The following is a 24,453-nucleotide window of genomic DNA, read 5'->3' as shown; positions in this document are numbered from 1 at the left end:
AGTTAGTTGCTACGTATGTTCCAAGAAGGAACAAATATTTTTTAAAACTCAGAACCTTAGAAAAGTGGCTCATTTCCCACTCTGGGGGTGGGTAAGGAGAACCCAGGATTTGTGCGATAGCACACATCCACTCTCCCTGCTTGCCAGGTTTAACCATCACATTCACAAAAAGTTAAGAGTTTTTCTTCCTCATTTTTAATGGAAAGTCTTCAAATTTCTGGTAGCTGGAGGAAGTGGCTCTTGTACTCTCAACACTGCACAGGAAATGTAATGAGTTATTATTACTCCGATGAACCGAAAGGGTAGTTTTTGCAGTCGGTTCTTCCTACCACTTGGAAACCTGGCAGCTCTCCGACTTTGCTTGTGCCAGACGGGCCTCTGTGTCACCTGCTAGCCTAGGACTTTTTGCAGTGGGGAGCAGAAGCGGGGGTGGGCAGAGAGGAAGGGAAACACTCAGCTAAGGCACTAATAGCCACCAGGAAAACGTGTCTCATGCAAGCAAAAAGTTTTTGCTGAGCTGTGGGTCCAAGGTAAACACTGCTTCTGCTGGGGGTTAGGTGACCTATCTGAGGCCAGCGTGGGAAGACCACGGCGTAGGCCACACCAGCTCTGACGCTGGACTCTTTGGGGGTCACTGAGTGCTTATCTCTTTAGTCCTGAGTTTTAAAACTCTGCCTACATCCTGAACCTCTGATTCAAAGACACCTTTAGGTCAGGAAATGGCTCTGAATTCCAGAGCACACAAATTTCCTGCAGAGCCAATGCCTTGGGGCTCTTAGCTTGTTTTTTTTACCCCAGTGGGGTCTAAGGACCTTTGCCTCCCAGTAAGATAATCCAAAGCAGGTGCGATTCCATATCCTAAACTGCCACCTTCTTTATTGTTTGGGGAAAAAACAATCCTTCTTTACTTGAACCTGAACCTGCTTTGATTCTGATTTGGACTAAGAAGTTTCCTTAATAAACTGTGAAAAAATACAATCAAACGGTCAGCTGTTCTGACATCTACCACATTTTTTTTTTTTTTAATAATAGGTCCAACCACATCCTTTGCCCCGTATCTTCGGCGCCCAGCACAGCCTGCTGGCTCTGAAATCGCTCCTTTCTCTTGACACCCTCCTGACCCGATTCAAGCCTCTACCAGCTCTTCCCCAAAGCAGGGGCTGTGGCCTCCTCACCACGCCCTGGGCCCCCTCCTCCCCGCAGCGCCATGGCACCCTTCCCCATGACCTCCGCATCTGATCACGTCCCTCCCCAGCTCACAATACACGGAGATAAAATCTAAACTGTTTTCCTTGCACATAAGGCCCTTGAGTGCTGGCTCCGCCTCCGCTCCCGGCCTGCCCTTGGAGCCCAGGAACACTGTCCTCTTCAGAGTCGCCTGAAAACGCTGCACTCTGTCTGGCCTCCCCACCGTTCCCACCACCAGGCAGAGCACAAACCATTCTTGATCCCCTAGACCACATGCTGCCCCCTTGCCCCTCTTTCTGTGCTTTGGACACACACAACCGCACGGTAAGGAAAAGGGGGTATTTTCCGCCGACACTTCCAGGCCGGTTAAAGCGCTCTTGTCCTGGGCGCCCACCACACTCTGAAAGCACTCTTGATGGCACAAGTGTCCCACTGCATTCTGTCTGCACGCATCTAGGCCGGGGCTTCCCGGAGACGAGGGCTATGCCCCTGCTCTCCGTCTCCCTAGCCTGCTGCAGGGCGGCCCACCTGGAGGAGGCGCTCGCTTTGTTGAGCTAAACGAGCACATCTAACACAAACGCAGTCCTCTTTCTCACTGTTGAGCGCCGTGCCCTGGACGTGGCAGCCCAAAGAAATCCCAGGCTGGAGGGCGCCGGTGGCGCACAGGACAAAGAGAGCAGGTTAGCGCACGTGCACGCAGACGCGCTGAGACCGCTGCCGGGGCTGCCGGGCGATGAGCGGGGCCAGCAGCCGCTGCCCACGGGAGGGAGGGCAGGGCGCCGGGGAGCGCGCCCGCCGGGCTCGCGGGCAGGACGCAGCCTGACGGCGCCTCTCGGAACCAGGGCAGAGGAACCCGCTGGGCTCCGCGTGACCACGCCCGCCGCCCACTCAGTGTTAAACCTCAAAAGCGCACTGAGAACTTCATGAAGACCCACCCGCTCTTCTGTTGTGCTGAAGTCCACTGTCTCACTCGTGGTTTCTTCAGGCTCGGGGCTTGGGTTTGGGGGGTAGAAAGGAGGAGTTGAGCTTAATCTGTGTTCCTAGCAGTGGGTCCTACAGGAAGCTCCCACGTGGCAGCCAGAGGGAAACACGAAGATTAGGTGCCCAACTTCCTACAAACCAGGTGGAGAATTTACAGGCACTTGCAGGGAGAATCACCTGGCGCGCGAATCCCACCCACGCCGGCTCTGGGGGCCGGGAGGTGGGGTCAGGTATGCTTCCCTTGGGGGCTGGGGGGCGGCCGCTGCAGGCAGACAGCTGCCAGGCCACAGCTGTCCTGGCGGCCACCTGGCCCGAGGGTAGATGCCCTGGGGCATCACTTGTAGAGAGGGCAGCTGTCAGGGCGGGATGCAGATCCACGTCCACAGCGAGTCCCGCCCAGACAGCATCCTCTGGACACACCATGTGGAAAAAAACACCACTGTCTTTTTCCATGCGCTTCAAAGATAGGAAAATAGCATGGGGGGAATTTTAATACTGATCTGGCAGAGAAAGTTCACGTGGCACCTTCTTCAAACAACACTCTGCAAAGGAGGCCCTGGTTTGGAACTCCCCTTTTCATGGCCTCATAAAACACTGATTTATTGACCTTCAAAGACATACCTTTATTGTTTCAGTTTTCCTGGCATATGAATTTCTGGTAGATAACTGAAAAAGCAAGCTCATATTTCCTTATCAACACGGAGAATATGTTCATAATACAGATGTGCCATTTTGGGGGGAAGTGGTGGGAAGGAAATAACAGGGAAGGCATTTGAAATATTTATCAACAACGTGAACGAAAAGGACACTGATCCCCAAGTCTGTGATTCTCCAAACAAAGTAGTGACTTATGGCCAAGTCTTCCCACTAGGATGGGCTGGCAGGGCAGGAAGACAGCCGGGGCCGGGGCGGGCACCTACCTACCCTACAGTCCCAGTCCCACCCAGGGGATTTCCTCTGCAGGGTCTCCCCACAGGCCTTCCAGGGCTCTGTGGCTTATCTGTTTCTGATTAGTCTACATTACCACCTCAACAAGGGCCATACAAGTGTTATCTCAAAAACTATAAATGTTTAATGTCCTGTCTGTCGTGGGGTTTCTTGAATTAAGCTAGCTTTACAGATAGCTTTGTGCTATCTATAAAGTCATAAAAATATGTGGGTTTTCTCTTTTTGGCAAGATTCCTTCAGGCCTAAACCACTGACGCCACCCTCTCAGATAGAAAGCTTTCTTCCCCACAACAGCCTCTTGGGAACATTCCCTCTCTGACCCTTGATTTCCTACCCATCCTCCGAAGACCGCTTCAGAAGCCCCCTCCTCCAAAAGGCCTCCCTGATCCCTCCAACTATACTCCCTCCTTCCCTCCACCACCCTCTGCGCTTCTCGTAACATAGGCTGTGTTATTATTATCACAGCTTCACCTGTCTCGTCCTCTCGAGTGGACTGTGGCCTGTGAAGACCCAGCTATGTCTTCGCCTTGTTTCTCACCAGCACAAGGTTTTACATCCCAAATATGTTTGCTGGCCTGGGTACGAGTGAATCTGCCCTTAGGTCTTGCATAACTAGGGATAAACATGGCTGTGTGATCAATGACCTCAATGAAAACAGCCTGCTCCTAGAGTTTCTTGGAATAAACAGCAGAACTATCAACATAAAAATTTTAAATGTTTTTTTCTGTAGGCAAATACTCTTACGTCTGAAGTCAGATTCCCTCACACAGGCGCAGAGAGATATAAGCACAGAGATGTTTTAAAAGGCAAAACTTACAGCCCCCCAGGTAAGTTTAAATCGATTTAATATAATGTAAATGAAACTAAATACAATACTTGCAGATAAAGCACTTTCCAGAAGCTGTTTTTGCCAAAACCAATACCTCCTCCATCCTCCACACTCAGCAGTTCTTTAAGCCTTGCCCTTTGTGTGATAACTAATCGCCAGTGTAATTCCTTTCTTTGAACTAATAGATCAGGTTGGCCAAAGAAGCAGTAATTGAACAGAGTGCTTGTAACCACAGTATCTTTGGAGGATAATACTACAACATTACATCTAGCTCCACCTTTCAGAATTAATGGATTTCCACTGGGGAGACTGGGCACAAACTTATATCATTTGATTAGAGCCATCGCAATATCATTTGATTGTTTCCTGTTTAGGTATGATTTAAAAATGCACATAATATAAGTAGCCAAAAGGGAAAGGGGGGGAAGATAGCCCTTGCTGAAAGATAGCTCTGAGAAATAAATGTTTTGATAGCAAATGAGTTCATGTTAGAACGTACTGCATTTTACACATATATGTACATATGTAGTTTTTGCAATAACACCGTGAGATGCTTTTTTTTTTTTTTTTTTTTTTTTTTTTTTTGCGCGGTACGCGGACCTCTCACTGTTGTGGCCTCTCCCATTGCGGAGCACAGGCTCCGGACGCGCAGGCTCAGCGGCCATGGCTCACGGGCCCAGCCGCTCCGCGGCATGTGGGATCTTCCCGGACCGGGGCACGTACCCGTGTCCCCTGCATCGGCAGGCGGACTCTCAACCACTGCGCCACCAGGGAAGCCCCGAGATGCTTTTTTTTTTAAACTGTGTAGTGAGCAGGTTTTTCTCAGGTGGCTAGCTGTTCACTGGACCCCTAATCCTGTGGTTCAAATAAGGCAGCACCCTGTCCAACCTGTTGAACACTTAATTATGCAACACCTGAAGTGTTTAAAATGAAAAATTCCAGCAGGCTTTTCCGCCTTCTTTGCCCTCAACCATTCCTAGAGACTCATACAAGTAGAAACGAAATAGACTGAATCTTCCTGAGAACTGTCTGCTCCAGCCTTATAGCACGTTCCTGTTATTTCTGTCAAGGCTCTAATCACAGGCTGGCTTCCCCCTCTCTCCTCACTCCAAACACAGTTCTCCAAGTGCCGTTCCCCTTGTCTTCTTGGGGTTTCGAGCTGTTCCCCCGAAAGCTGTTAACAACAGCCTAAACCAATCTTTACAGAGAAGGGAAATCTGAAACTGCTGAAACCCAGAAAACCACCAACATTTACCCTTTCCTCTGAGGGACTTCCAAGTATACAAGGCTTTCAATAGTATTTGTGGTGCTGGGCTTCCTACACTACAGCTCTCCTCCGGGGAGGGCAGAAAACCAGTAACTGGTTTTATTTATTTGGCAACTGTACCGAGTGATCTTGTAAAGAAATCTCTTCTGAGAGGACTTGGGGTGCGGAGAACAACACGACGTAGGAAGATGCTCTTGTTCTGGCACCCCCAGACCTCTTCACGCCTTTTATCAGCCCCGTGGGCCGCCAGGGGAGCCCCGGGTGCCTCCTGGGTTGGGAGCCCCAGCAGGGCCTGGCCCCAGTGAGAGTAACCACTGCCCGCTGTGCCCGCCGGCCCGTCCCAGTCCCATCCCGGCTGAGCGCATGGAGGACAGGGCTGTTTCTGGCTCCCCTACTGGCTTGAAGCACCCCAGGTACCTTGGTTTCTCCGACTGTGAACACTATTTTGTCCTAACATCATCAGAGAGGTTCTGAGAACAAGTGACTCTATGTCATTCTGGGCCAGAACCTGAGCCGGTGGACCTTAAACTGTAGGGAGGAGTCGGAGGGGAGAAGGGAGACATAAAAAAGAGGGGAGCATAAGAAAGAAATCTGATGTCAGCCTTTCTGAAGAAACTACCAAATCCTGTTTCACCACACGCCCGGGAGGCGAGCATCGCTCTAGTCTTCAGACTACCAGCGAAGCTGAGGTGGGGAGAGCGTGTGAAGCCCAGCTAGAGGGAAGGACCGAGGGCTCCGGCGGGTTCAAAATGGCCCGAAAGGAGAAATCGTATGTGGGATGGTTACTTAACGTGGGCACTGTCCGCGGCTCCGAATTTTTCCCTCGCTGCTTCTTCTGCTCGCGGGGGAAGGGTCTGTGTCCACGCCGCTGCCTCCGCAGCAGCTACACTGCAGGAGCACCTCGCAGACGCTCCAGAAATGTTTAGAGAATAAACGGCACCACCAAAGCCTGCCACTAAATGGGACTTTTGGAAGCGCCCGTGTCCGGGTGCTGGGGTCCCGCAACTCCCCGTTCTGCACCCCAGTTCCCCTCCACTCGCCCATTCCCTCCTTCCACCGTCCAACCCGCAGCCCCCCAGCTCTCCGCCCTCTCCGCCCCCAAATCCTCAGCTCCTGCGGCTCCGTCCAGGTCTCGGGACGTCTGGTAGCCGCCGCGCCGCGTCCTTCCCCAGCTCCCGCGAAGGCGTCGGGCGCGGGACCCGGCGCGCGGGGAGCGGGAGCCGGGGCAGCCCCCCTTACCTGCAGCCGGCCGAGCAGCGCGCAGAGCGCAAGCAGCGCGGGCAGCGGGCGGCGCCGCCGGGCGCGAGGGGCCATGGCGCGGAGGGGCGGGCTGGGCGGCCCGTTCTGCGGCCTCTGCTGCCCAGGCGGCGCGGCAACCCAGGGCCTCGGGTTCGGTCCTCTCCGCCGTCTCCGGGCCCCGCCCCGCCCCGCCCCGCCCCGCCCCGCGCCGGGCACCTGTTCCCGCCCGCCCGCCCGCCAGGTGGTGCCCGAACGAGGCGGGCGGTGTCCGCTTCCCGCGCCTTGGTGGCGGGGGGGGGGACGAGAGGGGGGACGGGGAGGGTGCCTGGAGGTGGGGGTCGCGGGGGCGACCTGGGGTGCTCTCCGCGCCCGCCGCCCGCGTCCTCTGCCGCACTGTGCGCCCCTGTACGCAGGTTTGCCTGCGACCTGCCTTCGGGTGTCTTTCACGGTCACAGACGCGGCCGGCCTGCATCCCCGGACTGTCGGAGCCGGACTCCCGGGGAAGGAAGACAGCCCGACGGCCTGGCCCCCGCCTCGCGCCCGCGCTCAGGCTTCCCCGCGGGGCCTCCCAAAGCAGGTGCACCTCGACCAAGAGTTAACGAGGAGAGGGGTCTCCATCGGCGATTCCATAGGGCTCAGTGAAAGGATCAACCCAATATAGCGTCGAGCACGCTTCATCATATCCCTCGTTCAGTCTTCCGGCCAGAAGCCACTTCCTCTTGCCTCCTCCAAGCTGTCAGCCGCCACGCTGTCTCCGCACCCCCGCCTCCTGTGCTTAGGAATACGTCTGCTCTCACCTGCCCTGTGGATGCTGGATGCACACGTACACCCAAGCCTTTGCACAGATAACTTTTTTGAGTGAAAACACTGGTCCTCAGGTCAATAGAATGTATTGTTTTGAGTTCCAGAACCATCAACTTGTCTTAACTTTTAGCCCAGCAAGTGGTGTGAATATTCCATGTGCACTTGGAAAAACTGTATTTCACTGTGGCTGGTGAAATGTTTTATAAATGTCAATTAGGTTAAATTGGTTGAAATACCCATATTGATTTTCTGTCTACGTGTGAGAAAACTGGAAATTTCCAACAAAAACTGTGGATTTGTCTATTTTTCTTGATCTGTCAGTTTTCTTATTTCATGTTTTTGAAGCTCTGATTAGAGGCATAAACATTTGGGATTACTATGTCTTTTTGATGAATTGATCCTCTTATCATTATTACATGTCCTCCTTGATCGGTGGTTAAATTTTGGTTTCTGAAACCTTTGATACTGTATAGCCCTTCACCTTTCTTATGAATAGCATTTACATGGTATATTTAATTCTGTCATTTTACTTATCTATGTCTATTTAAAGTGACAGCATGTAATTGGGTCTTGCTTTTTCAATTTATCCAGTTTGACAATCTCTGTGTCTTGATTGGAGTGTTTAGGCCATTCACATTTAATGTGATTATAGATATGGTGAAGTTTAAGTCTTCCTATTTGTTTTCTGTTTGTTCCATTTTTGCTCCTTTTTTTCCTCTTTTCTTACCTTCTTTTGGATGATTTGAGTATTTTTAGGATTCTGTTTTTTCTCCATTGTTAGCTTATTTTATATACCTCTTGTTTTGTTCTTTTTAGTTCTGGGTTTACAATATGTATCTATGACATCACAGTCTACCTTCAGATAAAATTCTGCCACTTCAGGTATATTGTAAGAACCTTGGAATGACATACTTCCATTTCCCCCTCCCACCTTTGTGCTATTGTAATCGTGCTAGTTGCTTTACTTTGTAACTCCCTACTGTGCAGCTTGATTGGTACACTGCCCAGTTACTTTTGTGCTTTTTGGAAACCAGTCTGGTAGTGTTGATTTAAAAAAAAATAAAAGTGCAAATATCCTTTGACAAAGCAATTCCATATCGTAGTAAAGGAAACAAGTTACAGAGTAATACCATCCCATGTTGTAAACAATAATCAAAAACATGATTTATTTACCTAAGCAGAGGAAGTTTCTGGAGAGACAATAATAGTAGCAAACACTAACAGCATCCTTACACTTACAAATTCATTGAATCCTCACAACAGCTTTGTAAGAAGTACTGTCATTTGTCCCATTCTACAGATGAGGAAACTGAGGCATAGAGGTTAATAACTTGCCCTAGGGTCACTTGCTAAAAAGTGAGAGAGCTGGGATTCAAGCCCTGGCTATCTGGCTCTGGAGTGTGAGTTCTGCCTTACTAAGCACCAATTTATTTTTCAGGTTTTTAAAAATTGAACTGTAGTTGATTTACAATGTTTTGTTAGTTTCGGGTGTACAACAAAGTGATTCAGTTATATATATATATTCTTTTTCAGATTCTTTTCCATTATAGGTTATTATAAGATGTTGAATATAGTTCCCTGTGCTATACAGTAAATCCTTGTGGTTTATTTTATATACAGTGGTGTGTATCTGTCAATCTCATCCTCAAAATTTATCCCTCCTCCCCCTTTCCCCTTTGGTAACCATAAGTTTGTTTTCTATGTAAGTCTGTTTCTGTTTTGTAAATAAGTTCATTTGTATCATTTTTTTAGATTCCACATATAAGCAATATCATATTTTTCTTTGTCTGATTAACTTCACTTAGTATGATAATCTCTAGTACCATCCATGTTGCTGCAAATGGCATTATTTAATTCTTTTTTATGGCTGGGTACTATTCCATTGTGTGTGTGTGTATATGTATCTGTATACATACAATATATATATCACATCTTATTTATCCATTCATCTGTTGATGGACACTTAGGTTAAAGCACCTAATTTTTAACATTAGGTGAGTTCCAAAAGGAAAAGGAGAGACTGCTAATTTTAACTTTTGATGTTCCTAAGCTATTTACACTGAGGAAAAAGTACTTTTACATTTTAACTGACAGGTCTGTAAATTTGGTAAACAGATGTTAAAACTCCAGATGAAGTAAGTACAGGAATGGTAAAAAATACAGATTAAAAAATATTTATCTGACCTACTGCTGTCTTGAATGTGGAGACAGGCTTTCTGGAAATGGTAGTGTGTGAGATTATGATTTTGATAAAAGGAACTGACTTGTGGGACAGGGTACTTTCACTGTGGCACTTTATGAGAAATACCAAGGGTTACTCCTGGCACATTTCCAACATCAACGCCTTCTTTTTTCAAAAAAGTTTAGGGGACTTAAAACTTCTGCTTGGAAAGCCCCAGAGGTGAGTGTGCTGGTTTTGGAAGCACTCTGAACAACAGAATGCCCATGTTAACATATTAAATCTACTCAAACAAGTTTAATTGGAAAAAAATGAAAGTACTTTTAGAGACTCTCTTTCTATATTTACAGAGCTATCACTCAAATAATTCAAATATTTTATAAAGATTAATGTAGAATACATTTGTCATCAACAAGATCCATTAAAATGATCTTGAGGACATTATCTTTCCTATATGAATAGCATTATTATGAGAAACATGGAAGTGAGTTAAATCAAATACTATCTTCCTCTATTAAGTGAAGGATGCATACACTATAGCTAAAGAGATTGCTCATCATTTACAGAAACTAAGTGTTATTTATGATTTTTATAAGCCCCACATTTATAGGTACATGTACAATTAAATTTTGGTTATATGTAATAAATGTAAAATTCATTTAAAATAATAGATGTTTTAACATTTATTAAAGGTAAACATTTCCAATTTTTAAAAAGTAATCAGGTGACAGTGAATTGTTTTATTTGTACTGGGGAAAAATAAAACACATTATACAAATACAGGCATCGTAGGTTTATTTGAAAATTATTTTACATGGATAATGCACACCTCACCCTGGAAATCCCCACTACTCCCCACTTCTGCAGGAACTGTTTAGTTTTCAGAATCAAAAAGGTAAAATAAAAATGTGGCTATCATTTTTGTTTCTAGTGGATGGTTTGTAAGTATTATAGCATTACATTTTAATGGTCTTTATTTAGGCATCTGAAAATAGACACTATCTTGTTAATGAAATGCTTATGAATGTCCGCAAGAATAAGAATTAATCAGCTTATGTAATTTTTTTCACGTGGTGATACAAAATAGAGAGCTAAAGCAAACACTTAAAAAGCAAAGTTATTGTAAACATCAGACTTCACAAATCTTTCAGTAAAAGCTTACTAGTAAATACAAATGTTTTTATTACCTACCCTGTTACGGTTTGCTCCTCCACTCATCTTGCCTATAAAACACTTTTTAAACAAAAGTAAACCATTGATAAATCAGTGTTCACTCACAGATCAATCAAGGTACAATACTATCCCATAATGACACCCAAATATAATAGGAAATTTCATACCTATGTTCGTGAGAGAGATTGGCCTGTCATTCCCTTTCTGAATTGGGTCTTGTCAAGTTTTGGTGTCAGGGTTTTGCTGGATAAGATTGAGGTATGTGGAAGAACTTTGAAAGGGTGTATAAATGGTGTTATTTTTTTCCTTATTTGGTAGAATTCACCGATGAAGCCATTTGGGCATTGGGGTTTCTTTGTGGCATGGTTTTAAATTACAAGTTCACTGTATTTAATAGATATAGAACACAGAGATTTTCTATTTCTTTTTGTGTTGGTTTTGGTAAGTAGTTCATGTGTGTGTTTGTTTCTAAATAGGAATATGTTCATTCCATCTAATCTTTTAACTTTGCTGGTATACAGTCATTCATAAAATCTCATATTTTTAATGTAGTGTTTGTAGGGGTTTCTTCTTTTTAGTTTCTAATACTGATAATTTATGCCTTCTCTTTTTCTTGGTTAGTCTTGCTGGGGTTTAATCAGAGTTCAATTAATTAGAATCAAATTTTTAGCTTTGTTCATCTTCCGTATTGTATTTTGAGTTTTCTATTTCATTAATTTCTGATCTTTATTGATTCTTCCACTTTGCAGTTCTTTTCAAACTTCTTGAAATTGAGATAATTGACCTTAAGCCTTTCTTCTTTTCTAATCTATGTATCTAAGGCTTATGTACAGCTACCTCTAAGCATGGCTTTAGTTTTGTCTCACAAGCTTGATATTTTTGAATTTTCATCATTTAATAAAAATGTTTTCTAACTTTCATTACCCTTTCTTCCTTAACCTATGGTTTCTTTTGAAAGCACATTGCTTACATTTTCAACATTTGGCATTTTCTAGTTACCTTTTTGTTATTAATTTATAACTTAATTCCGCTGTGGTCAGAGAAGATATTCTGTAGGATTTCAGTCCTTTGAAACTTGTTGAGAAGATTTGCTCTGTGACACAGCGTATCGTCATTTGTTAAATGTACACTTGAAAATAAATGGGTATTTTGCAACTACAAGTCTTTTGCAACAGACTTCTTCATAAGATGATCAGGTCAAATTTATAATTGTGTTGTTCAAATCTTTCATGTCCTTCCTGATTTTTAAACTGCTTGTTCTCTGTCAGTTTCTGAGAGGAGTGGGTTAAGAACATACAAAACTTCCACTATGATTATATGATGATTTTTCCTTTAGTTCTGTAATTGTTTACTTAATATATTTTGAAACCATTACATGCAAAAAAAAAGATTAAAAAAATCATTCTATTCTTCCTGTCTACAAGCTTGACATTTTTTTAAAGGTTACTTAAACTAGAGATTATAACATGCCTCCTTAACTTGTTAAAGTCTAATGCAAAATAGCAGTTTTATTATTTCCTGGGCAATGCAGGAAACTTAGACTGCTTTAACATCAATCACATCCCACCCCCACCTTGTGCTCTTTTTGTTGGGTATGTATATTTTAAATCCTATAGACATTTAAAAATTTGCCCACATATTTATCTTCTTTATTGCTCCATATTCCTTTTTGCATCTCTAAGATGCCACCTAGGACCACTTTCCTTTGGCCTGAATAACTTTTTCTGGTTTTTCTTTGGTGTGAGTCTGCTGGTAACAAATTCTGTTTTGGGGCGTTTTTCTAGGGGGACAGTGTCTAAAAATATCTTAATTTGCCTTCATTTGAAGTTCTAGGGTGGCAGTTATTTTCTTTCAGCATTTAAAAAATATAATTGCTTTGTTTTCTGTCGATAAGCCAACTATCAGTCTTACAGTTGCTGCTTTTAAGATTTTCTCTTTGTATTTGCTTTCCAGCAGGTTTACTATAACATATGTAGGCTTAGTTTTCTTTGAATCTATCCTGTTTGTAGTTCCTTGTCCTTCTTGATGTTTTTTGTTAGTTTGAGAAAAGTTTTGGCCACTCTCTCTTCAAATAACATTTCTGCCCAATCTCTCTCATCTCCCCTTCTGCCCCATACGACTTTTACCCTCTTTTCTGTGTTTTGCATTAAAAAAAAAAAAAAAATCTGGGCTGCTTCCTGTTTCCGGTTCCACATGTAGGGAGCTTGGAAGTTGCCACTCTGTTCCAATGAGTAAAAAGCTGAACAAACTGAAAAATCGATGAATCTTCCTAAATCCATTTAAGAGAAGGGAGGTCACAGGGCACACCACTGCCCCCCACATTGGAGAGACTGACAGGCAAATACAGAGAATCACAAGCTACCAGAGCAGAAGCTCACAAGCTGTAACCTCTGTGGGAACCAGGGGAGGGGTAGAAAAACCACAACGGTAATTGATCAATTGCTGGAGGCCCGGAGTGGACAAGTCTGAGAGTTAAAAACTCCAGGGGGACCCAGTCATAGAGGGGTTCCTACTCCTTTGTGAGTTTTACCTCCAGGAGCTTGACCAGGTTCTCACAGCAGATGTCAGAGAAAAATCTCCTGTGCTTCTGGCAGGGGGAGGAGAGAAGAAACAATTTTGAAATACACCAGACTGCTCTGTTCTTCCTAACAAGGCCTGCCCTTAGGAAAACTAGTGAACCTCAGAGCCAAAGCTGCTGGGTATTATCAGAGCCTAACTCGGAGAAGGGAAATACCCAACTCCAGCCCACCATTGCCATTCTGTCACACCTAAGAGGGGAGGACAAAGCTGAGAAACACTTGCGAAGTTCGAAGTCCAGAAGCACAGGCTCACTAAAGACCAAGACCTAATCACAGGACTCATTAGAATGTTTCTCTTCCCTTGTCACCTACCACTCCATTACTAAAGGCCTATTTACAACAGTTGCTCTTACCTAGTACATCACGTCTGGTTATCAGGAAAAAACCACAAGGCATACTAAAGACAAAAAACACAGTTTGAAGAGTCAGAGCAAGCATCAGAACCAGACATGGCAGGTATGCTGCGATAATCAGACTAGAAATTTAAAAACAACTATGATAAATATGCTAAGGGCTCTAATGGATAAAGTAGACAGCATGCAAGAACAGATGGTCAATGTAAGCAGAGAGACAGAAATCCCAGGAAAGAATGAAAAAGAAATGCTACAGGTAAAAACCACTGTACAGAAATGAAGAATGCCTTTGATGAGCTTATTAATAGGCTGAACATGGCTGAGGAAAGAATCTCTGAACTTGAGGATATATCAGTAGAAACCTCAAAATTGAAGAGCAAACAGAAAAAAGACTGAAAAAAAAAAACCCAACTACAAAAGTTATAACATATGTATAATGGAAATACCAGGAGAGAAGAAAGAGGAAAGAAACTGATGAAAAAATTGAACCAATAATGATGGAGGATTTTACCAAATTAATGTCAGATGCCCAACCACAGATCCAAGCTCAGAGAACACCCATCAGGATAAATGCCAGAAAAACTACATACAGGCTTATCATTTTCAAACTATAGAAAATCAAAGATAAAGAAAAATATCCTGAAAGAAGCCAGAGGGAAAAAAATCTTTGCTCTTTAGAGAAGCAGAGATAAGAATTATATCTGACTTCTCCTAAGAAATCATGCAAGCAAGAAGATAGTGGAGAGACATTTTTAAAATGCTGAGAAATAACTCACTAACCTAGGATTGTGTAACCAGTGAAATTACCCTTCAAAAGTGAAGGAGAATTAAAGACTTTCTCAAGCAAACAAAAAGTGATGGTATTGTTGCCTGTAGGCCTGCCTTGCAAGAAGTGTTAAAAGAAGTTATTTAGAGAGAAGAAAAGTAACATAGGTCAGAAACTCAGATTTATATAAAGGAAGGCATTGAAGAAATAATAAGTGAAGGTAAAATAAAAACTTTTTTCTTATACTTAATCTAACAGATAAAGATTTTTCAAAATAATATCGACGATGTTTGCTTATGTATACATCATATATATGTATGCTTATGTATATATTATATATATTGCTTATGTATGCTTATATATAAGTGAAATGAATGACAGCAATGATACAAGGGATGGGAGGAATTAGGATTATTTTGTTAATATAAGGGACCCACACTATCTGTGAAGCATTCTAGTGTTATGTGAAAGTGGACTTGGATTAGCTGTAAACATATACTGGAAACTCTCGGAAAACCACTAAAATAAGTTAAAAAAAAAAGAGGTAAAATTGATATGCTAAGAAAGGGAAGAAAATGAAATCATACAAAATGTTTAATCAAAACCACAAAAAGAAGAAAAAGAGTGGAAGACAAAAATACGAACAAAGCACAAGGACAACAAATAGAAAACAGTAATAAGTATGGTAGATATTAATCCAATTATAGCAATAATCATTTTGTTTTTTAAAACATTTATTTATTTATTTATTTATTTTGGCTGCACCGGGTCTTAGTTGCAGCGTGCAGGATCTTTGTTGTGGCATGCAGGATCTTTAGTAGCAGCATGTGCGATCTTTTAGTTGCAGCCTGCAGACTCTTAGTTGTGGCACGCGAACTCTTAGTTGTGGCATGCATACTCTTAGTTGCGGCATATGAACTCTTACTTGCAGCACGCATGAGGGATCTAGTTCCCCGACCAGGGATCAAACCCAGGCCCCCTGCATTGGGAGCACGGAATCTTACTCACTGGACCACCAGGGAAGTCCCTCAATAATCACTTTAAACATCAATGGTTTAAAGGTACCAATCAAAAGAGATTGTTGGAGTGGATCAAAAAACAAGACCTAACTATATGTTGTCTGCAAGAAATCCATTTTAAATATAAAGACACATATGATTAAAAGTAAATGGATAGAGAAAGATATGCCATGTTAACACTAATAAAAAGAAAGTGAGAGTAGCTATATTAATTTCAGGCAGAGCAGATTTCAGACTAAGGAAACTTTGTCTGGGATAAAGAGGGGCATTACATAATGATAAAGAGTCAATTCCTCAAGAAGATATAACAATCCTTAAAGTGTATGTGCCTAATAACAGAGCATCAAAATACATGAGGCAAAAACTGATAGAACTGCTAGGAGAAATAGATTAATCCACTATTATAGTTGGAGACTTCAACACACCTCCCTCAAAATGGACAGATTTAGGAGGCATAAAAATCAATAAGAGCATGTTGAACTCAACAACACCATCAATTAACTGGGTATAATTGACATCTGTAGGCTACTTCATTCAACAACAGCAGACAACACATTTTTCTCAAGCTCACATGGAACATTCACCAAGATAAACCATATTCTGGGACACAAAACATATCTTAACAAATTTTAAAGAAGTTAGATGTATCTGTTCTCAGATACAATGGAATTAAACTAGAAATCAGTAAAAGAAAGATAACTGGAAAATCCCAAAATACGTGGAGATTAAACAACTTCTAAATAACATATGGGCCAAAGAAGAAACCTCAAGAGAAATTTTAAAATATTTTGAACTAAATGAAAATGAAAATAAAATTTATAAAAATTTGTGGGATGCAGCATTAAGCAGTGCTAAGTGGGAAACTTACAACCTGGAATCCATATATTAGAAAAGAAGATATAAAATCAGTCATCTAAGCTTCCACCTTAGGAAACTAGAAAAAGAACTTCAAATTCAATCCAAAAAGTAGAAAAAAAGAAATTATAAGAGTTAGAGCTGAAATCATTGAAATTGAAAATAGGAAATCAATAGAGAAAAATCAACAAAACCAAAAGCTGATTCTTTGAAAAGATCAATGAAACCAATAATCCTCAAGCCAGGAAAGAGAGAAAGAGAGAAAGAAAGAGAGAAGACACAAATTACTATTATCAGAAATGAAAGAGGGGACATCACTACAGATCCCATGGACATTAAACGGATAATAAAGGAATACTGTGAACAACTCTATGCCCATAAATTTGATAACCTAGATGAAATGGATCAGTCCCTTGAAAGACACAATTTGCCAAAACTCATCCAAGATACAATCTGAATAGGCCTATATCCATTAAAGAAACTGAATCAATAGTTAATAACCTTTCAAAAACAGAAAGTACTAGTCCCACATGGGTTCACTGGTGAATTCTTACCAAACATTTAAAGAAGATATTGTATCAATTCTCTGCCATCTCTTTCAGAAGATAGAAACAGAGATAATACTTCCTAACTCATTCTATAAGGCCAATGTTACCCTAATACCAAAACTAAACAAAGACATTACAAGGAAAGAAAACTACAGACCAATATCTCTCATGAACACAGACACAAAAATCCTCAACAAAATATTAGCAAATGGAATCCAACAATGTATAAAAAGAATTATGCACCACAACCAAGTGGGATTCATCTTAGGTATGAGAGGCTGACTCAACATTTGAAAATCAATTATGTAAATCCATCACATTCACAGGCTAAAGAAGAAAAACCACATGATCATATCAATAAATGCAGAAGAAAACACTTGACAAAATCCAACACCTATTTATGATAAAAACTCAGTAAACTAGGAATAGAAGAGGAACATCCTCAACTTTATAAAGAATATCTACAAAAACCCTAGCTAGCATACTTAATGGTGAGTAACTTGAAGTTTTGCCACTATCAGGAACATTTTGACTTTCAGAGAGTACAGGTGCCCAATGGACCCATTTTCCCAGAGACTGTCAGTCTACTGCATTTCACAAACCCACTTACCTCACTCATCAGAAGCCCAAGCTTTTTCTGACCTGAGCTCTTACCCCTGAGCTACTCTGAACATTCCTTAAAGTTCCTTAATCTCTAACCCTTCCCCACCACCCACTGGGCACATGGGAACTCATGGTGCCTTCAGATTTCTTATCTACCTCCTCAACCTCTTCTCTTGAAGAGCCTCTCGTTCATCTTATACTAACTGAAAGCTGACTACCCCTAAGACATCACCTTCCCTGCTATTCTTTAAAGTGGAGGCTTTTCAATCTTGTTCCCACAAACCTCTGTACTTAAAAGGCTGGAGGTAGAACAGGCATATTATTTGCTTTCCATTTCTACTCTCAAAGGAAGTATCTTTCCAGTTTACTTACATGTTGTTTACTTTACTGAGACCCATCCCTCAGATTATTTATTTCCCCCCATTCCAATATCTCATTTTCCCCCTTTCCCAGTTTAGTCTATGGTCCATCACTATAATCATTTCTTTGCAAGAGCTTTAATGTCCTTGTCTTTTCTCCTCCTCTTATGCATCTAGAAAAACCCAGACCTGGTTATACTTTATTTTGTGTATCTTCACATCTGCTCCTGAACAGTTAATTTTGTCTGGAAGAAACAAAAAACCCCACAATTGTGTTAACACTCTTTCTTTAAATTCATAATTACTATTCTAAAACGGGCTTTCAAAATTGCTTGGCAGTCCTACAATTCCCTCAATAATTCACTCTGCCATTCTTGGAGACAACCATTTCTACCTTCTTTCTCCTCAAACCTCCAATACTTTCCACATGCCAGCCAAGCTAGTATCTTTGCTTCATACTTCACTGAGAAACTAAATGGAAACCCCCAAACCTTCCCACCACTAAATCTATCAAATTACCTCCAAGTGTATCTATTCTCTGCTTTCTCTCCAATTACAAAAGAGGCCAGGCTGCATTTGTGCTCTGAATCTCACCCCCTCTTACCTTCTCAAGGATTTCACTCTTGCAGTTGTTGCCCGTTGTTGCTGTTGCGTCATCACTACCTCTCAATTTACTGGCTTATTCTCACCAGCATATGAAGAGGATCTAATTTCTCATGTTAGAAACCTTACCTACATGACCTCATGTTCCTTTCTAGCTACCAGTACTTCTGCTCCCCTTTATGGCAACATTTCCTGAAAGAGCTGTCATCTCTGGTCATTGTCTCTCTTTAGCCCACTCCAATCAGGCTTCTATTTCCACCAATCCACTGAAACTACTATTGAAGTCATCAGTGACTTTAATCTTCCACCAGATTTCAGATCCATCCTCATCCTGACTGCTGAGTAGCAATTGACCCTCCTTGGAACACTCTTCTCTTGGCTTCCAAGATGGCACACTTTCTTGGTTTCCCTCCTAACTCACTCCTCTTGAACCTCTTAGTAGTTCCTCTTGCTCTGCTGAATTTCCAAATATAGGAGTGTCCCAGACTTGGATATTCTTCTCCACGGTTACTCTCTCCCCAGGGCCATCTCATTTACTTCCATGGATTTAGTCAAATATTGTTGACTCCATAATCTATATTTTCAATCCTGACCTCTGTTGAGATCCAGACCTGTATAACTAACTTCTTGATATTTAGACAGGTAACTCTCAGACATCTCGAATTTGACACATCTAAAACAAAATTGTAGATTTGCTCCTAAAACTTGTTCTTTACCTTACTTCCTTACTATTGTTATCACTCATTATTTATTCAAATTATTCCAGACAGAAATCTCAGTGACATCTTGGTTTTTCTCTTTCCCTTACTCTTCATACCCAACCTGTCATGCCAATTCTACTTTCAAAATATATCTCAGGGACATCGCTGGTGGCGCAGAGGTTAAGAATCCACTTGCCAATGCAGTGGACATGGGTTTGAGCCCTGGTCTGGGAAGATCCCACATGCCGCGGAGCAACTAAGCCCTCAAGCCACAACTACTGAGCCCGCTCGCCTAGAGCCCGTGCTCTACAACAAGAGAAGCCACCACAATGAGAAGCCCGCGCACCGCAACCAAGAGTAGCCCCCGCTCGCCGCAATTAAAGAAAGCCCACGCGCAGCAACTAAGAACCAACACAGCCAAAAAAAAAAAAGTACACACACACACACACACACATATATATATATATATCTCAGATCTGCCTTTTTCCCTCCATTTTTGTCCAAGCTGCCATCATCTCTTGCTTAGATTGATGCATTAGCTTCTGTCTGCAGCCTAGACTCATACCCTTTTCCAAAGCATTCTTACAAAGCATAAGTATACCTAATCGGAATGCAAATTGGGTCAAGTCATTCTACTACTTCAACTATGCAAAGTCTTCCCTTTCTAACTTCTAACCATAGTGTTCAAGGCCTTCTGTGATCTGGCTATACTTCCCTCCAATTTCATCTTTTGATACTCCATCTCATTTCAAAATGCTCCAGCCACACTGGCCTTCTTTTTCCAGTTCCTTAAATACACCAAGGCTTATGCATATACTGCTCTTTCTTCTCTTCCTGTTTCCAAATAGTTAAAGCCCATTCTTCCTAGTTTTCAGGTACAATGTCACCTTAGAGAGGCCTTCCAAAGTAATCACCCTAATTAAGGTAAGTCCTCCTCAGCCCTTCCCTCTCAACCTGTTTGTTTCCTTGCCTGGCTGCAAGCTCTGTTCTCTGTTGGTCTCGTTCATTGCATCCCATGCCTAGCACAACATAGGTACTCCATAAGTGAATGACTTTATAATTCTTAGAAAGGGGTGGTTTCCCTACATTTACAAATGGCTTAGGAAACATGGTAAGGTTTGTCGTTAAAGGTGCTGCCCAGGGAGCCAGAGATATGAATACAAGCTCCAAGAGCTTTTTAGGCCATATGCACATGGCACAGCTCTTAATCTGCACTTTTATTTACCCATATTTTCTACCTTGGAAATAAATAAATACATTAAGAGAAACAGTCAAATACTTTGCTGAGCTCATAAGGCACAAGACTACACAATTCTCCTGATCAAAATATAATGGCTCTATGAAAAGGACATTAGGTTAGTTCAGAATGTAGTCTCAGTAAACTCATACTGTTTTGGGGACTTCTGATTATCCTCATAATCACTCTTTTAATCTAATTAGAAAACTTGCATAGAATTGATATCAAGCTCAACAATTCATTAATTCGTTCAATCAATATTTGTTGAGTACCAACCACATACCATTCTTCAAGAACTGGAGAGACACTGGTTGAAAAGGATAGACAACATTTTCTCTCATGGAGCTGAGTCTAGTGAGAGAGACGGACAGTAAAAAATAAGAAAATGAGTGCTGGTAAGAATCATGAAAAAGATAAACCGGGCTGATGAGGGAATTACAGTGGTTACTTTGAATTGGGTGGTCAGAAAGGGCCAACTTGAAGAGGCTTTATATAAATTGAGAACTAGATGGGAATCCACATTTTATAAAATCTACTGGCTTCTCATGTTTAAAAATCAGGACATTTGTTCATCTCTAGTCTTCTGTCACCTCTTCATAATTTCTTGAGGACGATTACAATATTAAGTGTTTCTGTAGTATGACAAAGAAAGCAAAATGGTCTCTAAATTTGATATGTAGCATTTACCTCCTTATGAAGACTTTTGTAGCTTCAGCAAGAAACCTGAATTCTTTTTTTTTTTTATTGGTCCATGGTTACCTGAAGGATTTCCTTCTCTTAGATAACAGTAGAAGCCAATTATTTTCAAGAAATGCCGGTTCTTATTTTGCTTTCCTCAGTATGAAAAGTTTAGTTGCAAAGAGCCTGGAATTTCAAACTACATGTCAAAGCTAGTTACTATAAGAATCAAATGTATACTAACAGACAACGGTGGGGATGCAGAGGGTAAAACTTTTTCAAAACCTAAACAACTTATGTAATGGAAAACGAATCTATCAAACTAATTTATTTGGGTCTTTGAAAAAATTTTAATTTAATCACAAGTTTTAGTAAATAAAGAGCCAAAAAAAGTTTTTTTTTGGCTTCACCGCACGGCATGTGGGAACTTAATTCCCTGACCAGGGATTGAACTTGCGTTCCCTACAGTGGAAGCACAGAGTCTTAACCACTGGACTGCCAGAGAAGTCCCTAAAGAGCAAATTTACCTCACTAGTCTTCACTAGGTTGGAGACTCTGGAAGTGGTTAAAGTAGGCCAAAGTAACCACCAAAAGTAGTTTCTGCCTTCTACTGTAGTATTAGGTAAATCATCCCTGGTATGATAACATGTTCACTTACTAGAAAACAAAAGTATGAGGGAGGGGGTTATCCACACTTTAGTGATTCAGTAATTTAAAATTTAAAATTTCACTTTGACCTTTCATAAAACTTTAGAAGTGCTAAAACACTTTCAGGTTTACTATTATATAATTTTCATAAAGTCTTGTGAGGTATAGAAAGCATATTATTGTTTTCATTCTCTTTGATGGTAAGACAAAAGAATTTGTTAGAAAGGTGACTATATTTATAAAATCCATATAAAAATAAATTAGGAAATGATTTACATTATTAAAGCATTCATTATAAGTTCATTATTTGATACATGATGGACAGCTTACAAACAGAGAAAGCTAAAAATTTAAAGAACTGTCAAGTAATTGTCAGAAATAAAGATAAAGCATCTGTGAAATCATAAAGTCAACGAGAAATTATTAGTACTATTCAACAATGCATATTTCATATAGAGATATTTATAATATTTCCAGCTTTTTTGAAAATCAGTATCTAAAAATATCCAAGGTTGCAAATGCCAACAGTTCAAGAGAGGGTTGCTTTTCCACTAAGATAGTAGCTTAAAATTTAAAAAAGCAGACTGCTATCAACAAATGACAACCCTAAATAACATTACTGACAAAGAATTTAATAACTATAATGACACAAAATGGTAGTTTACAGATAACATAAATATTGCTACATTAAAGTCCCTCAAGAAATCTATTCATGAAATGATCTAATTGAAATAAATATAATGGAGTAATCTTTAACGAAATAAAAGGAATTAAAATAGTAAAACAGGACTTCCCCGGTGGTGCAGTGGTTAAGAATCCACCTGCCAATTCAGGGGACATGGGCTCGATCCCTGGTCCAGGAAGATCCCACGTGCCATGGAGCAACTAAGCCCGCGTGCCACAACGACTGAAGTCCATATGCTCTAGAGCCTGCGAGCCACAACTAATGAAGCCCGCGCACCTGGAGCCCGTGCTCTGCAACAAGAGAAGCCACTGCAATGAAAAGCCAGCGCACCTCAACGAAGAGTAGCCCCCGCTTGCCGCAATGAGAAAGCCCGCGTGCAAACAGTCCTCTAATATAGACATGCTTTGAACAGAATTTTCCAGATATTACTGAAGACTCTTTGGAGAAAAGCAAATAATTTACATTCCTCACCACACTGAACTGAAGGAATTATTTATATGCTATCACAAACACATAATAAAGTTTTTAAATACTGTGGTAAGTTTATATTAACTATTGTGTACTTTATGATTGGTATGCTCTTACAGTGAATAGAAATTTTTATATTAACATTTTTTTAAATACACAAAGTAAACCATAAAGAAGGCAATCAACACAAAGTTTCCTATAGTTAGTCCTGAAGGGAAAATAGGAATGATGAGATGTGGCACTCTCAGATTGTGATTAGAACACAGATTCCACAGATGAAATGCATGCAGAGCATCCTTATGTAGTATAAAAATAGTCTAAAATCCAATTATTTTACCAATATGCAGATACATTTACTATTTTTGATTAGTAGCATATAGCTTTAACCTATTATTTTTAAACGTACAGAAATAAAACAGTAACCAAACCAAGTACACTGCAACGTTACAACTTTCAAACATGTCTATTCATATGAAAGGCTAAATTTATTTCACAGTTTGCTTGTAAGGGAGTTAACAACCAAAATAAAGTTGGAATATTGTTACCTGGACAATCTGGAGAATTTTAGGAATTAGAGTAGCCAATTACAAAGCTCTTTAAATATACATTATTTACACAAAAAGTAGTTAAGAAATTGGTAATCAGCACAAAATGTTAGCGGCAGTTGGCTATCACTGTTCAAAGATCAACAAGGTAGGTCTAGACAAAGTTATGTCCTTAAAGGTCAAATAATGGTCTAAAATAGTTTATGTTAAAAATCAGGGTCATGAAAAGACAATTCAGCCCACACTGATTTCACCTCCCTAAATTTTAGTTCAGAGACTATCTGAACCAATTTTTTTTTTCTGTAAGAAAAGGAAGTTTGATAGCACCTTGAATTGATATCCCCTTAAAATTACTTAAATTACTCACAAATTCATTCAGGTTGTAAGTCAATCTGATGTTTAGCAAAGTAATCTTTCAAAAGGTGTGCTGATGGAAACAAATGAAGGTCAAGGATACTATGTATAGAGAGGTAGATAGTGCTACTACTCAAGCATCGCTCTTGGAATAATTCAGCAAAATTGTTAACTATGGCACTTCTGGATTTCTGAAAAATTTTAGTCTCTGGCTTGCTTTGGAGCATAATTCCAAATTAACTTTTCATTACTTTGCAAACTTAACTTTAATTTGTATCATTTTTACTAATGTTTAAAAAGAGTGAGGATGGGAGTTTTACAGCTTGTTTTGGAAGAACACATGTTTCAGTGATTAGTGACTGTCCTGTGTTTAAAGAATCCATATTTTGCCATAAAAATCAATGTGAAAATAAATGGGAAGTCTTACTGACATTAAGATATTTAACGGCATAATAAGGGGGGCTCACTTGAGATATACTGTTTATCTCGCTAGCTGGTGCCTTTCCAAAAAAAACATTAGCATTTAGATAAATGGAGTCACAAATTAATAAAAATTATCACATTAAAAATACATTATATTTATTCACCAGGTAATAAACATACTAATTCTACTACAGTTCAAAGCAAATAAGAATTTAAACATTTTTTCTTTAAATCACCTCGGAAATGTATTAATTTTATACAACATAATCTTTTTTTAGTAAAAGTAAACTAAAATAGGTAATTTATACAGCTTATATTCCCAAAATAAAATATATTTTAATGAATATACACTTTCTCATTTCATTTTGCTTGGATATAGGATATAGTGTTTCAAAATGAAAATAAACACACATAGCAAAAA

General features: G+C 40.9%; 1 protein-coding gene and 1 long non-coding RNA gene across 4 annotated transcripts in view; one reads left to right on the top strand and one right to left on the bottom strand.

Annotated features, from left to right (window-relative positions):
- TNFRSF11A (TNF receptor superfamily member 11a) overlaps positions 1 to 6,537 on the bottom strand; it is a 57,346-nt gene extending 50,809 nt beyond the window's left edge. For all 3 annotated transcript variants that reach the window (XM_081251783.1, XM_081251784.1, XM_081251785.1), the window contains exon 1: positions 6,453 to 6,537. In XM_081251783.1, the coding sequence (XP_081107909.1) occupies positions 6,453 to 6,527 (75 nt within the window). In that variant the 5' untranslated portion in view covers positions 6,528 to 6,537. The remainder of the gene's footprint in view (positions 1 to 6,452) is intronic.
- Positions 1,801 to 7,310, top strand: LOC308626572. Its single transcript, XR_014017267.1, has 3 exons — positions 1,801 to 1,868; positions 3,848 to 3,944; positions 6,908 to 7,310. It is a non-coding gene; the product is annotated as an uncharacterized lncRNA (long non-coding RNA).
- Positions 7,311 to 24,453: the final 17,143 nt, after the last annotated feature.

The sequence above is a fragment of the Mesoplodon bidens genome, assembly GCF_964165515.1.
Source record: "Mesoplodon bidens genome assembly, chromosome: 13".
In the NCBI taxonomy this organism is placed as follows: Eukaryota; Metazoa; Chordata; class Mammalia; order Artiodactyla; family Ziphiidae; genus Mesoplodon; species Mesoplodon bidens.
This window is presented reverse-complemented; position numbering and strand designations above follow the sequence as displayed.